The 12920-nt window shown below is 42.0% G+C and overlaps 1 protein-coding gene and 1 long non-coding RNA gene across 5 annotated transcripts in view; one reads left to right on the top strand and one right to left on the bottom strand.

The window, feature by feature from the left end:
- The window catches only part of SH3D19 (SH3 domain containing 19), an 81567-nt gene extending 70387 nt beyond the window's left edge, over positions 1-11180 (bottom strand). Inside the window, exon 1 of one of the 4 annotated variants that reach the window (XM_068187295.1) lies at positions 10829-11180. In XM_068187295.1, coding sequence (XP_068043396.1) covers positions 10829-10946 — 118 coding nt within the window. In that variant the 5' untranslated portion in view covers positions 10947-11180. Of the gene's footprint in view, positions 1-8582; positions 8710-10828 lie in introns of those variants that run through there. The other 3 variants (XM_068187296.1, XM_068187299.1, XM_068187298.1) reach the window with 3 other exon arrangements.
- A 259-nt stretch (positions 11181-11439) lies between these two features.
- On the top strand, positions 11440-12661 carry LOC137473364 (uncharacterized). Its single transcript, XR_010998723.1, has 2 exons — positions 11440-11941; positions 12136-12661. It is a non-coding gene; the product is annotated as an uncharacterized lncRNA (long non-coding RNA).
- Positions 12662-12920: the final 259 nt, after the last annotated feature.

The following is a 12920-nucleotide window of genomic DNA, read 5'->3' as shown; positions in this document are numbered from 1 at the left end:
AAAACAAGAAAATTTTTTTCTTGACTATTTCACCCTGTGAAGCCACTGACAGAATAAAGGTGACATTGCTTTCAATTTACATATCAGACATGATAGTGAGTGCATGTAAGTGCATAGGTCTGCACTCTGGGAGGAATCTGGAGACTAGGGAGATGAAATGACACAGAGAGGAAGAAAATAATGCATGAAAAGAAAGGACTGCAATTCACTCAACCACAAAAAAAAAGTAGTATCTCTAAAAATAGAAGAAATGTACCAGGCAAATGAAAGTATTTATTTCTCTTAAGATACCGCTGAAATACTCAGTAGCTTGTTCTTGGAATATTTTGTGGTCCTTTGTCACTATTTATGATTAAAGGATCCCCAAGCTGTTTACCCAGTTCACCTAACGAGAACAGTCTTAAATATCACTGGTTTTTTTACAAGTACTAATTTTCTAGGGAAGTGCATTTGAAATTAGCCTATTAACAAAATACTTTCCCTCCAGTGACATTGGTAATTCTGCCCAGCACAGAAATAAAAAAATTCTAGGAAACTGAATGTGACAATTGCTTCTCATGTGCACAGGATTTTTCTGAAGCACCAAAAAATGGATTATTCCCAAAAAGGACTCTTGCAATCTATCATCAAACAAAGACTACAAGACCTACATACATCATAAAAAGGATTAATGTGAAGGCGCAAAAAATGGATTTATTTAATGATGGTGGCATATATGAATAAATTGTTGTACCCTGAGATAACCCTCATCCATCAGCTTTGAGCACATGCTTAAAAGTTGTGCAACTCTCTGCCACTATTCCACAGAACAGGAAGTCCAGCACTTCACTGTTATTAAAGCAAGTAATGTTCTAATGCATATTATTTAATAATGTAGTGATTGGCATCCCGTTTTTAAAGATGTGAATCACCTGGCATTCTGAAGACATTTTACTGAGCTGTGCACTGAATTTATCCACATGTTCTCCAAGGTGTTAAACATCTACCATATCCCCTTTAAGGTACCTCAGAGTCCTTCATTACTGGCCTAATGCTGCATGTAAATCTGCATACATGTGCCCTTTGGTCCTGGAAGAACATCCTGACCAGTAGTCACTATGTACAGCTGGATTCCCTACACCATGATGTCACCTTGTGCATCTCTTATGAAAGTCATTCTTTACCTGTTTCTACCCTCGACATGAGGCTATTGCATCTTGTTCTCAGTCTTCTAAATGCAAATTTCATCCATTCAGGTGCTACTCATGGTAGCACAAAGCAGTTTCACCTACAGTCAGTGAGGGACTTCAAAAATCTGCTTTGACTAAGAAAAAGGATGGCAAAGTTATTAAGCATTCAGAAACCCACAAAGCAAAGAATCCTGTGCATACCACAGATAAGCACAGCTTTTCTGGACACTCTGGTAATGCTGGCAGAAACAGTTCCAACTGTTTGGTACCTTGGAGGAAATAACTACCCTCTCATGTATTACTAGACGTCTCCCCAGTTCTGTGCACTCACCAAAAAGGCCTACAGATCCTGTCAGAGGCATTCAACCTCTGTAAATATACTAATAAGTACCTCTACATTGCTATAGTGCCAAAATACCATAATGACACACTTCAAATAGTTCTTGATAATGGATCCACAAACATCAAGCTAGTGGACAGCAATTACAGAAAAGAAATGTGCCTCATGTCATGGCAGCTGCTACCATGTATTTCCCAGAGATGATGTTGGTGATCTGCTGCAAGCTTTGCACACTAGAACAGAAAAAACTTTTTTTTTCATAAAGTTAAGCTGATAAGCTCTGAATACACTAGGTCTGCAGCATTATCCCATTTCATCATTAAGTTATATTTGTTCCGTGCTGGCAGTGATGCTTGTCCAAGCATGGACTTGATCTGCTTAAACAATGGACGTGGAAAACTGTCCAGGTAGGACGTGGCAGGTGCCCAGCCTCAGGAACTCCATTCTCAGGTGAATTTCATCCTGCCAGTTTGGAGTTCACTGGATGTTGCAAAGAATAGCAAGCTTAAGACAAATGACAAAGTGTACAACATTTGGTGTCAGTTGAACTGTGGCACCTGAAAATGCTGTTCTTCAAGTACCAGGCAGAAGGAGAGAGACTTCTTATAAAGCTTCTATTTTGATCCCAAGTCCAACATTTCTATTAGTTTTGTACCCTAAACTTAAAGTGCAGCTATAAAATGGATACAGCACATCAATGAAGTAATTTAATATGAAAAAGCTATTGAAATGCCGAGCTTGTTTCCAGACATTTATCTCCCATCTCTCCAACAGGATGAAAGGACGGTATTTTATAGCAAATAAGATCACAACACACTGTACACTCAAAAATTCTTTAAAGTTATTTAGCAGAGATGTGCACAACCTGAATCAATTTTCATGTATAGATCTGTGATATTGAGAACTCAGTTTTTAATGCAAGAAGGAATTAATGATGAATACAAAATTATCACCTTGAGAAAACAAATATTAATTTTAGCTTATCTCTTATAAACAGAATCTAAATGCTATAATTGAAGCAAAACATCAAACAGCTTCTTTAATACATACAATATTCTGTCTAGAAGGAGAATGGACCAGAAACCCTTTTGTAGTAAACACAGTGCTTGAAAATTTACCTAAGCTTTTAAGGAAGTAAATCACCATGATCAAGACCACATTAAAAAACGAAATACACATAAGAAATTCATCATCATAATTCAAGACCCAGTGATTATCCAGCAGAAATACCAACCATTATGCAGTAACTGATTTCATGTAACGAATGACTATGTTCCTTACTACCATGCAAGATTTGAAGACTAAAAGTCTAATTGTATTCCAAAAAGGAATTGAATTAGTGAAAGATAAATCCATTGGCAGCAATTTAGCAGGGCTTTTCATATGCGGCCTCCCAGAAGTTGTTAAGAAATCGACTGCAGAGGGAAAGGAATTTCTCTTGGAAGTAAAAACTGAATCCTGGGAGATGTTTCTTGCATACTTTCCTGAAGACATTTGTTTTTTCAGTTTGTGTGCTGTGACACACCAGCTACTAGCACAGCTCTGAAAGGCTGACAGTGTGCCCACCATTAACCACAGGAGTAACGATGTCAATCATTTGAAACCTTGAGCATGTTCTGATCCAATCATATTTTCTTCAAAAGCATGAACAAGCTGACTGAGGTCACAACACACACACAAAATAAATGCTATAACCTCTTTAAAAGCTTAGGGAAAAGAAAAAAATGAACAGTAAAATCTGTTGCATTCAGCTTCTACTCCAGTGTGAACCTTTTCAGCCTTGCTGTCATCCAGCCTTTTATGCTGGACCCAAATACAGCCATAGAAAGCAGGAAAGCAAGAATATATTTGTTTTGTAGCACATGAAAGAATTTCTAAACCAAACAGGTTCATCTTTGAAGCATCTTATTTAGCGTTCCATTAACTTTTGTCAGAAGATTCTAAATTCTCAAGTCAGAATGTCAAATTGATGTTTTTAGAATAACACATAAAATCCATACAAATCTCTACAGATTTATAACACCTGAAGCAATGAGTGTAACAGCACTACATCAAGTGGTCAATTTAAAAATATTGACATACATAAGATCCTGTGTCTGTCAAAATTTATACAACGTTGAGGGGAAAACCAGGAATTTTTCTTGGTACATGCCATCAACCACTAAATCTATGTTTTCCCACAAAACTTATTTTCATCCTTCACTAAAGAGAAGGATGCTTGCCAAGCATAAACCACAGATCAACAGATGATATACTGTGTTCCCAAATCTGCTGTTGGAATGCTTCAGTGCCTTTTGTGCATACTGTTTTTCAAGAGCAGAGTAAAAAATCTTGGCCAACAATGAAAACAACACTTCCACTAGATTTTTTCTGTACAGTCAGAGGAATTGAATAAGCAAGACAGCACCATGCAATAACAAGGCTGAAGGGGCCACACTCCTCTACCCTAGAAAAGGCAAAGAAGCTACTTAGCCACAGCACACAGCTACTTGTAGTGTAGCAACAAAGATCACAAAAGCAAACTCTTCCTGGTGTTAGTGGACAATATTGAATGGTGCAATGTCACAAATGTAGCTTGGGAGGTTCAGGTCATAGGTGAGCAGAAATTCTTCCATTAGGAATGAGTAAAACACTGAAACAGGTTGCCTGCAGAGGCTGTAAATCCCTCCCTTTCAGGGGACTTTTCAAGACACTGCTAGACAAAGCCTTGGCTGGATAGATCTAGCCTTGGCAACAGGCCTACTTGAAGGAGGCTGGACTAGGTAACCCCAGAGCTCCCTTCCAGACAACACTTCCATGGCCACAAACACAAAGTCAGCAAAGAAACAGAAGAATCCGAAAGCATTGTATTTCACTATCGATAATAAGCATCAAGAAAAGAAGCTCATGGCAAATTACTTTAGTGCTAACAAAATAAAATTTCATATGGCATATATTGTGTGAGATTCTTATTGAAATAAAACACACAGAACTACATAAACTTTTAATGAAGAGCGTAAACACTACTACCCTACTGTTTCCAGATTTTAAATCAAGGTGATGCACGGCTTCCAAATAGATAAATTATATTTAACGTCTCAGTAATTGCAGCTTAACATGCCTCAGTGACTTCAGCTATAGAGATAGAAAAAAAAAAGAGAGCACTTCAGAGTACAAAATTTGAAAAACAGAATCACAATAGAATGCTGAACTGATAGACTGCAAGGACACTGGGTAGAATGTCCAAGATAAGGCCAGCAGGAACCAGATTAGGAGGAAGAAACAAAGCCAATTCATCAAACTGATTTTCTAACTAGGTAAAAGGCAACTCTGGCAGGGGAAGACCACAATCACTGACTCACAGCCAACTCAAGAAACCCACATACTCAAAAGAGTGAGCATGTGGACTGATTAGCAGAAGAAGAAAGAAAGTAATTTAACTAGCAAAAATAAAATACTAATTAATAAGAGAACTGCACAAATTACAGCTGATGAACATTAATGTCTTTGCTTGTCAAAATGTAAAAATAATGAAAAGTTTTGATAATTGGTGCACTGGCTTTGTGAATTTGCCAGCTAGGACTGGCAAATTTCTGAGCTGAACTTTCTGAGCTGAACTACATAAATCAAATACCTCAACTCTCTGTGGATTGGCCTCTTGCACACTGGATGAAGGAACCCATTTTGGGACAACAAAGGCTATGCTCTCAAAAGCAAATATTAACAAATTTATTTACAAATATTACATTTTTTTCCATCTGTAAACAAAACCACTTTGGTAAAAGCTTCTTGCCATGAGGTTATGACTCATTTTATGCTTTGCTGTCTATCCCCATTCTTTATGCAACATCCCAGACTTATCATTTGTTGTCCTGACAGGAAATGATTGCTTATAACAGGTAACAGCAAGGTCTTTGCGCAATCACAGTTCTATGGGTCATTCTCTGGCTACAAACTCATCTCTCCTTAAGCAATTATATAGTTCTGTGCCTTGCTTTGGCTCTAACCTAAATGAAGTAGGTCCATGTAATCACTTAATAATAATACTTATTATTATTTGTCCTTCTACAGTATCCTTGGCTAGGAAATCACCCCATTGACTAGCAGAAGTTAATTAGTTTTGTAAGACCAGCCTTCATTTTTAGAAGCATTGTTTCTTCAGGGGGCACAACATTCTTTGGGGTTCAGTCTATACTCCTGGCCAAGTAACTGCAAGCAGGTATTTTTTTTTACCACTAACTTGAATCTCAAGATATGTTGGAGAACTTCCATGTATAGGCTACATTATTTAACTTCCAGAAAAGCTTTAGTTAGTATTTATACTTACCTCAAGCAACCTACAGTCAAAGACTATGAAATATAGTAGAAATGTGCCCAGTAACTTCAAAGGGCTGTGAAAAATGCCTAATCATATAATCTTCTTAATACTTCCAAGATACAACATACCAGCATCAGTCAGAGATTATTACAGGAGAATTACATTATTTGTGCTCTTTGGATCCTAAGTGTTTTACTGTGGTGGTGCCTTAAGCAGTTATTAAAACTGAAGCTCCTAAATCTGCATCAGGACTATCAAAACAAAACAGACTGAAACCCAGGGAAAAGAGGGAAGTGATGTTCAGCTGGCCATTAACTCCACCCGTTCTTGAATTTGTGAGCTAACTGACTAAGCAAAGAAATAATTAAAATAGTGGCACCCACTCCCCTATCCTGCATGCTCCTCTTAGTCTTCTTTTTAAGTGTACACACGGGCAGACTAGCAGATCATAGGTAGATTTATGAATTTATTTAAAACAAATGATCAGTCTGATGGAGACTCTTCTCTTCTCTGATAAATGGTTACACTTGGTATGGACAAGCAGAACAATTTCCAGATCAGCACTGAAGGACACAGGCATGCAGACAAAGAAGTTTCCAGCTGAACAATGCTGACTTCTCTTCTACAAGATGCCGATCCTTCCACAAATATAAGAGTCAGTTAACCAACTAAGTCTTCAAATCACCCTTTTCCTAATCATGATTTCTCCCAGTGCCAGGGTCGCTGACACCTCTTGGGAAGGACTAGGCTTGAGCTGTCCTTGTTATGATCCAGTGAACCCTAAAGGACATCACCACAGAAACAGTCTATGACCCAAAAATTTAATGAAGAATTTCAGACCATCTTATTCTTTACTTCTTAAGGCCAAATACATAGTTTTGCATTTACATGGGAACAACTGCTGAGAATTGTTGCATTAAATTCTTCATTTATCTGTAAAAAAGTCCATGATGTCTGCAAATTAGTGTTCACTGAACTCTGTCAGACACACTACAGAAACGTACCCCCACAACCTCTCAGCATGTTGAGCAGTGAAATATTCAACCTTAATTTTTTATACTGGATACAGCTCATTCTTCTCAGCTTCAAAAACAAGTCAGTGCCAGTTTGATGTGGGAGTTGTGGGAGTGTAATGAATTGATCCAGCTCTGAACTAAATCTTGTTTTGGCATAAAAAATCCCAAAGCACTCAGTCAATCAACCAACCAAAACCAGATGATTTCACTCATGATCTAAAACTGCTCACTACAGTTCAAAAAGTTCCAGGAAACATCTGAACTAGGGGAAGGGGGAAAAACCCCAACAAAACTCAACCCAGAGATGTTTCAATCAGCACAGCTAAACTCAACTGCAAAATTTACAGCCATTGCATGAGAGCAAACCACAGACAAGCATTGATGATAAGTAAACCAGAGTAATAGTAAATTAAACCAAAGCCTTGACCACCGGTACTTTTAACCACACATTAAAGTCACATAGGTCTTCATTATCAAATTAAATAAATTTCATTATTGGCTTCCATATTTAGTAATTTCATTTTATTTTTAAGTAAGGAAATTTCTGCCACATCCATAATGGGCTATTCTTTCTCAGGGAACACTGGCCAGAATTCAAAGTGAAATAATGCAGATATAGATTATGTTAAAAACTTCTCGTGTCCTTTAGATAATATTAGAATATTTTGGTACTCAGTTCTAATGTGACAGTAAGGACAGATAATCAACCAACATAGTTCATAACTAAAATATACTACATTCTAAACAGAAAATATCTAGTAAATATCCTGTGGTCTCTGGAACTTTCCAGAACAATAATGCACATGACAGAAATAAGCAACAAGGGAGGTAGAAATCGATCACATTATTTATACTGCAGTTAAAAACCCTAAAAGTTTCCAACAAAAGTGGTTTCCTTTCCCAGAGCAGGTGACCCGATGATTGAGTTTTAACGAACCTATGCAACTACTTTCATTGTTCTCAATTTTTAAAGAATATGTTGTAGTTCTCTTCCCTATAACCTAAAAAACATATACATATATATATATATATAAATTCAATCAGCATTTTTTCAAAGGGAAAATAATTTTTTGGAAGAGTTTCAAATTGCTGTATTTAATATATCTTCTCACAGGTTTTCCTGAACATGCCAAATAAAAATTTTCTTGAATTCAGAGAAAATAATGCCATGACATGGGATCCTGACATGCAGTGTGGCAGACACAGGCAGTCAGACATGTCACCTGAGTTATCTACAACTACCCCATGGACACAAATGGTTTTGCCTATCTCATTCCTCCAAGTTTCCCTGCTCCAAGATCTGCTCTGGCAGTGTACTGCTTAAGCAAGCATCTTCAGCTCATTAAACCAGCAAAAAAGCCCCCAACCCAATACAGCAAAAAACAAACAAATCAATCCTCCAGTGAATCAAATTTAAAAAACCAAACCATGAGTAGGTCTCTAACAGTTCTCAGGATGCAGTTTCACAGCAATCTAAGCCAAACTAACTTCTGACTGGCATAGGCTCTTACCTCCCTCTGGCTGCATGTTCCTACTCTTTCCCTTGTGCCAGCTTCAACATTCACCCAAAACCATTACAATGAGCTGAATCAGAAGACTCCCAACCACTGAAGAGAACTAGAAAAATATCACTCTGCTTGGACAATGCACCAGAACAGGTTGGTGCAGGTTCTAGCAGGCACAGGGGCTCCGAGTGAGGCAGCCGCCCAGTACATCAGCCCAGGCTACCACCAAACCACAACTCTAGTGACTGCACTCACCAACAGGTTGGACGAGCAGCAGAGCTGACACACAAGAGAGAGCAGAAGTGCACATCCCCAAAGGAGATCACACCTCTAGAGCAGCAGCAAGCTGGTAGTTTAGTCTAGCTAGCTTCATCCTGCAGTACATGGTGCAGCACAACTGCGACTGGCTTCAAGGGAAAATATTACTTCCTCATTGCAGAGCCTCCTGAGCTCTGCTTCTCCAATAAACCACTGCTAAATAAGTCTGAGTGTTCAGTAAGTCAGAAGCACTTGTGAACTTTCACCTTTCAGCTCCCACTTTGCACACATGGCTCGCACTAGCAGGACAAAGGTGATCAACTGCCCTTACGCAGACATGCACAGGCTGAACATAGCAGAAATTTAAACTGCTTGCATTCACAACTGGTTTAACAGACTGAAATACTTAAATTGACAGTCTGCTAAGGTACCACTACCTTTTTTAAACCCTACAACAAAATATCTCGCAGGCTTATTTAAGACCTATTTATATTACCACTGCAACCACACATTACATGCAAAAAAGCCCCACTAATTTTCAACAGGTTTGTAAATAAAAGTATGTAAATAAAGGTCAAGCAAGGGAAGAGCAGCAAACTCATCTACTTTGGGCGATATTCTTCACTGATGCCTTAAGAATACTCCGCTGGGAGCCTTAGTGGTGTTTTCCAGCATAGAGATGTGCAAACAGATGGAAAGAAGGCGAGACTGCCCAAGCAGAATGCTATTCATTCGCACATACTTTACACCAGTAAGGTAAACAAACAGTGCTGGCCCCATTTCAAGCGGTGGCTGTCAGGAAAAAATACTAGTAAAAATTGAAAAAACACCTTTCATTACTAGTTAATAGCACTGGGCCAAAGACAAATTCTGGGAACAAGCTTTGTTCCACAGAAGGTGGAAGGTGGCAAAGGTTATATACATATATGAACTGTAGAACCAATTCTATGTTTTCTGCTAATAAAAACCTCTAGAAGAAACACCTTTAGAAAACAGATATCGTAACCAGTAGCTCAAACATTTTGGTCTGGAGGAAACCATACAGGAACCAACACTGATTTCCTGCACTCTACCCCAGACAAGGTGAAACCCTGCAGACATGCCAAACGACAGTGGTTTCAATAGGGTCCAGCTAATCCTGCACCTGCACAGACAGGCATTGACATAACTCGAGCCACTGACGGCCACAGGCCCTGCCTGTTGAAAGTTTTCCTCTAGGATCCCTCATGTTGCTGTGTTTTTATCCACTACAAAAGGGACACTCAATTTCTTGTTGCTCAAATGGATGCAAACTCACATGATTTGCAAAGGGTGCTATATTGTTACAGTTGTACCGTAATTTATTAAAAATCAGAATATTTGGAGTTCAACTATGTAGCATGGCTGAGATTTTACCTGGAAACAGACCTTATGAAAATGATTCATTCTGGAAGGGATTTTACACTGACAGAAAAAGAAATGCTGCATTCACACCTCAGTGACTACAGGACAGTGGAATGCATATTCACCCTCAATTAACAATGGTGCCCAAAATAAATAATTTCAGCTGCTGCCAGGGTCCACTCGAGTTCATAATTTCAAAGAAAAGCTTGTTGTTGTCCAGGTCTCTCTACAATGACAATCTGCTCACTCCCCAGCTCCATTCCTTCTTACATGCACTGGTTCTCGCCTGTTTGACGGGGCCTGCTGTCCATACCTAGGTGGAAATGGCTAAATGTGAACAACTTTGCTATCTAGATGTTCCTCTACCTTGCTACGTTTAATTTCCTGATGGAGCAACCTATGCACCTCGACATGTCTGTGCTAGTCAGCACGTGCCCATGCTAGCCTCAGGGTGGTGAAACAGTGGAACAGGTTGCCCAGAGAAGCTGTGATCCCTGGACGTGCTCAAGGACAGGTTGGATGGGACTCTGAGCAACCTGGTCTAGTTAAAGGCGTCCTAGCCCACGGCAGGGGAGCTGGAACCGGGTGATCTTTAGGTCCCCTTCTAACTTGAAGCACTGTATGACTATGATGAGCGCGGAGCAGGAGCAGGCTCTGGGATCCGCCCGCGGGCACACGCCTGCGGCTCGGATGCACCTGAGCTGAACCGAGCTGCCCTGGGGCGAGGCCGCGGGGCCGGCACACCTCGGGGCGGCACCGCCAATGCCGCCCTGCCCCCGACAGGAATCCAGACTCGGGGAGCGGGCCAGGGCCAGCCCAAAGGAAGCGACGCCACGGCCCGCCGCGCCCTCGCCGCTCACCTGCTGCCGAGCTCAGCGCGACCCTCCGGTGCCTCCTGCCAAGCTCCCGCAGCTCGTCCTCGTCCTCCTCCAGCCTCCAGGCTTCGGCCATCGGCGGCGGACGGGCAGCTGGCAGCATTCAAGAAGCGGGAGCTGCCATGACCGGCGCCCTCTCTTCGGCGCGGCCGCCCGGCTCTCGCGGCCGCCGGGCCCGCCCCGCACCTGCGCCCTCTCCGCCGCGCTTCTCCCGGAGACCGCTCCGCGCTGCTGCCGGCGGGGCGAGGCGGGAGGAGAGGCGGCCTTTCCTGCCCATCCGCGGCTCTCCGGCGTCAGCAGGAAACCCGGCGGCCGCCTGGCACCGCCACAAAAGGGGGCGGAGGAGGCGGCGGCGGGGGGAGGTACCTGGCTGCCGGCGCTGGGCAGCCGCGCTCCGCCGGGCGGCTCCGCCGGGCACCGCGCGGGGATGGGCCGGCGAGCAGGGCCCGCCGCGGCACCGCCCGGCAGCGAGCGCGGCCCGCCGCGGCACCGCCCGGCAGCGAGCGGGCTGCGCGAACCCGGGCTGCCTCCTGCTGAAGGGGAGAAGCGGCTTGCGGCGAGAGGGTGCGAGGTCTGCCTCGCCTCGTGACGAGAGCAAGAAGATGCCAGACTTCTTCAGTGGTGCCCAGCGACAGGACAAGGAGCAATGGCCATAAACTAAACCACAAGAAGTTCCACCTCCACATGAGGAAGAACTTCTTTACGTTGAGGGTGGCAGAGCACTACAACAGGCTGCCCAGGGAGGTCGTGGAATCTCCCTCTCTGGAGACACTCAAAACCCACCTGGACACGTTCCTGTGTTACCTGCTCTAGGTGACCCTGCCTTGGCAGGGGGGTTGAACTAGATAACCTAACAATTCTGTGAGCCTGGGAGGTGACAAGGGCAGTTGCTGTGCATGGCCGGAAAGTCGGGAGCCCCGGGAGCTGTGGGAATTGTAGGTGCAGCAGACTGTGGCCCAGATATTGGCTGAGGGCTGGGGGCAGGCAGGTTTTTGACCGGCAGCAGCTGTGGTTCACGGCTGGGAGGATGTGTGTCTTGGCCCGAGTTCATTACTGTGGTTTGAACTACTTAAGAAGGACCTACTTGAAACCAGTGAGGTACACACTTAACACCGCTGTAGTGATATGAAAAATATGGTCACGTTTTAAGTTGGACACCTGTGTGGTTTTACCTCTAATTCCCCACCCCCCAGGGCCCTCAGTTGTCCATATCTAAGTAGAAATTATATTGCTTCTTCACTTGACATGGTAAAACCAAACCATAAATGTTTTTACACATTATTCCATTGTAGGGACTACTAAAAAAGGATATAAGGAAGATAAAGTCAGCTTCAGAGCAAGTGAATAAGGGACAGCAAACCAATAAAGTATATGACCACAAATTAGAGCAGGAAGGTACAACTAATCAGTGAGTAATCCTAATGTTGAGCAATATCTGTGCTGACATGCTGAGCACCTTCTATGCTCACAGTGAATAAAGCATATTCTACAGGTTGAAAAAAAAGTCATCACAAAACTGAAAAATATATAATGCATGAATACAAATGATTGTCTGTGCATTTTTTAGTGTTTCAGTGCTTGACTTTACAATCATTGTTCCTTAACAGAGGCTTTTTCCCACTGCAGCTCTTAGTGTTCAAGTGGTATAATAGTTATGCTTTGAAGGACATAAGGCTTTATACTGTAAAAAGATGTAAGGCCGGGAATAAAACTGAATGTACAGCAGGACTGTGTAACAGAGAAATGAAACCTTTCAATGCACGTATGTGTTCTCAAAAGCCTCATGCTTTGAATGACCTCTGCATAGATAGATTGCATGGTAGTCCAAGAAAATCACCTTAAAAATTTCAGTGCAAGATCAACATGCCTTGTACGTGATCTAGAGCAGATACAAAACTCTTCAGTGGAGCACTGCTGTCACAGGTACGTGCTGTTGGTATGTGCATGTGTGAGAGACAGAAGAGACTCTCCCATGTAAAACAAACTGTGTGTTGTTTGTATTCTGGTTCTCTACTGTAAAGCCAAAATGCAGCACCTGTATTCAGCTCCTAAACTCTACTAAACACAAAGAACAACA

The sequence above is a fragment of the Anomalospiza imberbis genome, chromosome 4 (assembly GCF_031753505.1).
Source record: "Anomalospiza imberbis isolate Cuckoo-Finch-1a 21T00152 chromosome 4, ASM3175350v1, whole genome shotgun sequence".
NCBI classification, from domain to species: domain Eukaryota; kingdom Metazoa; phylum Chordata; class Aves; order Passeriformes; family Viduidae; genus Anomalospiza; species Anomalospiza imberbis.
This window is presented reverse-complemented; position numbering and strand designations above follow the sequence as displayed.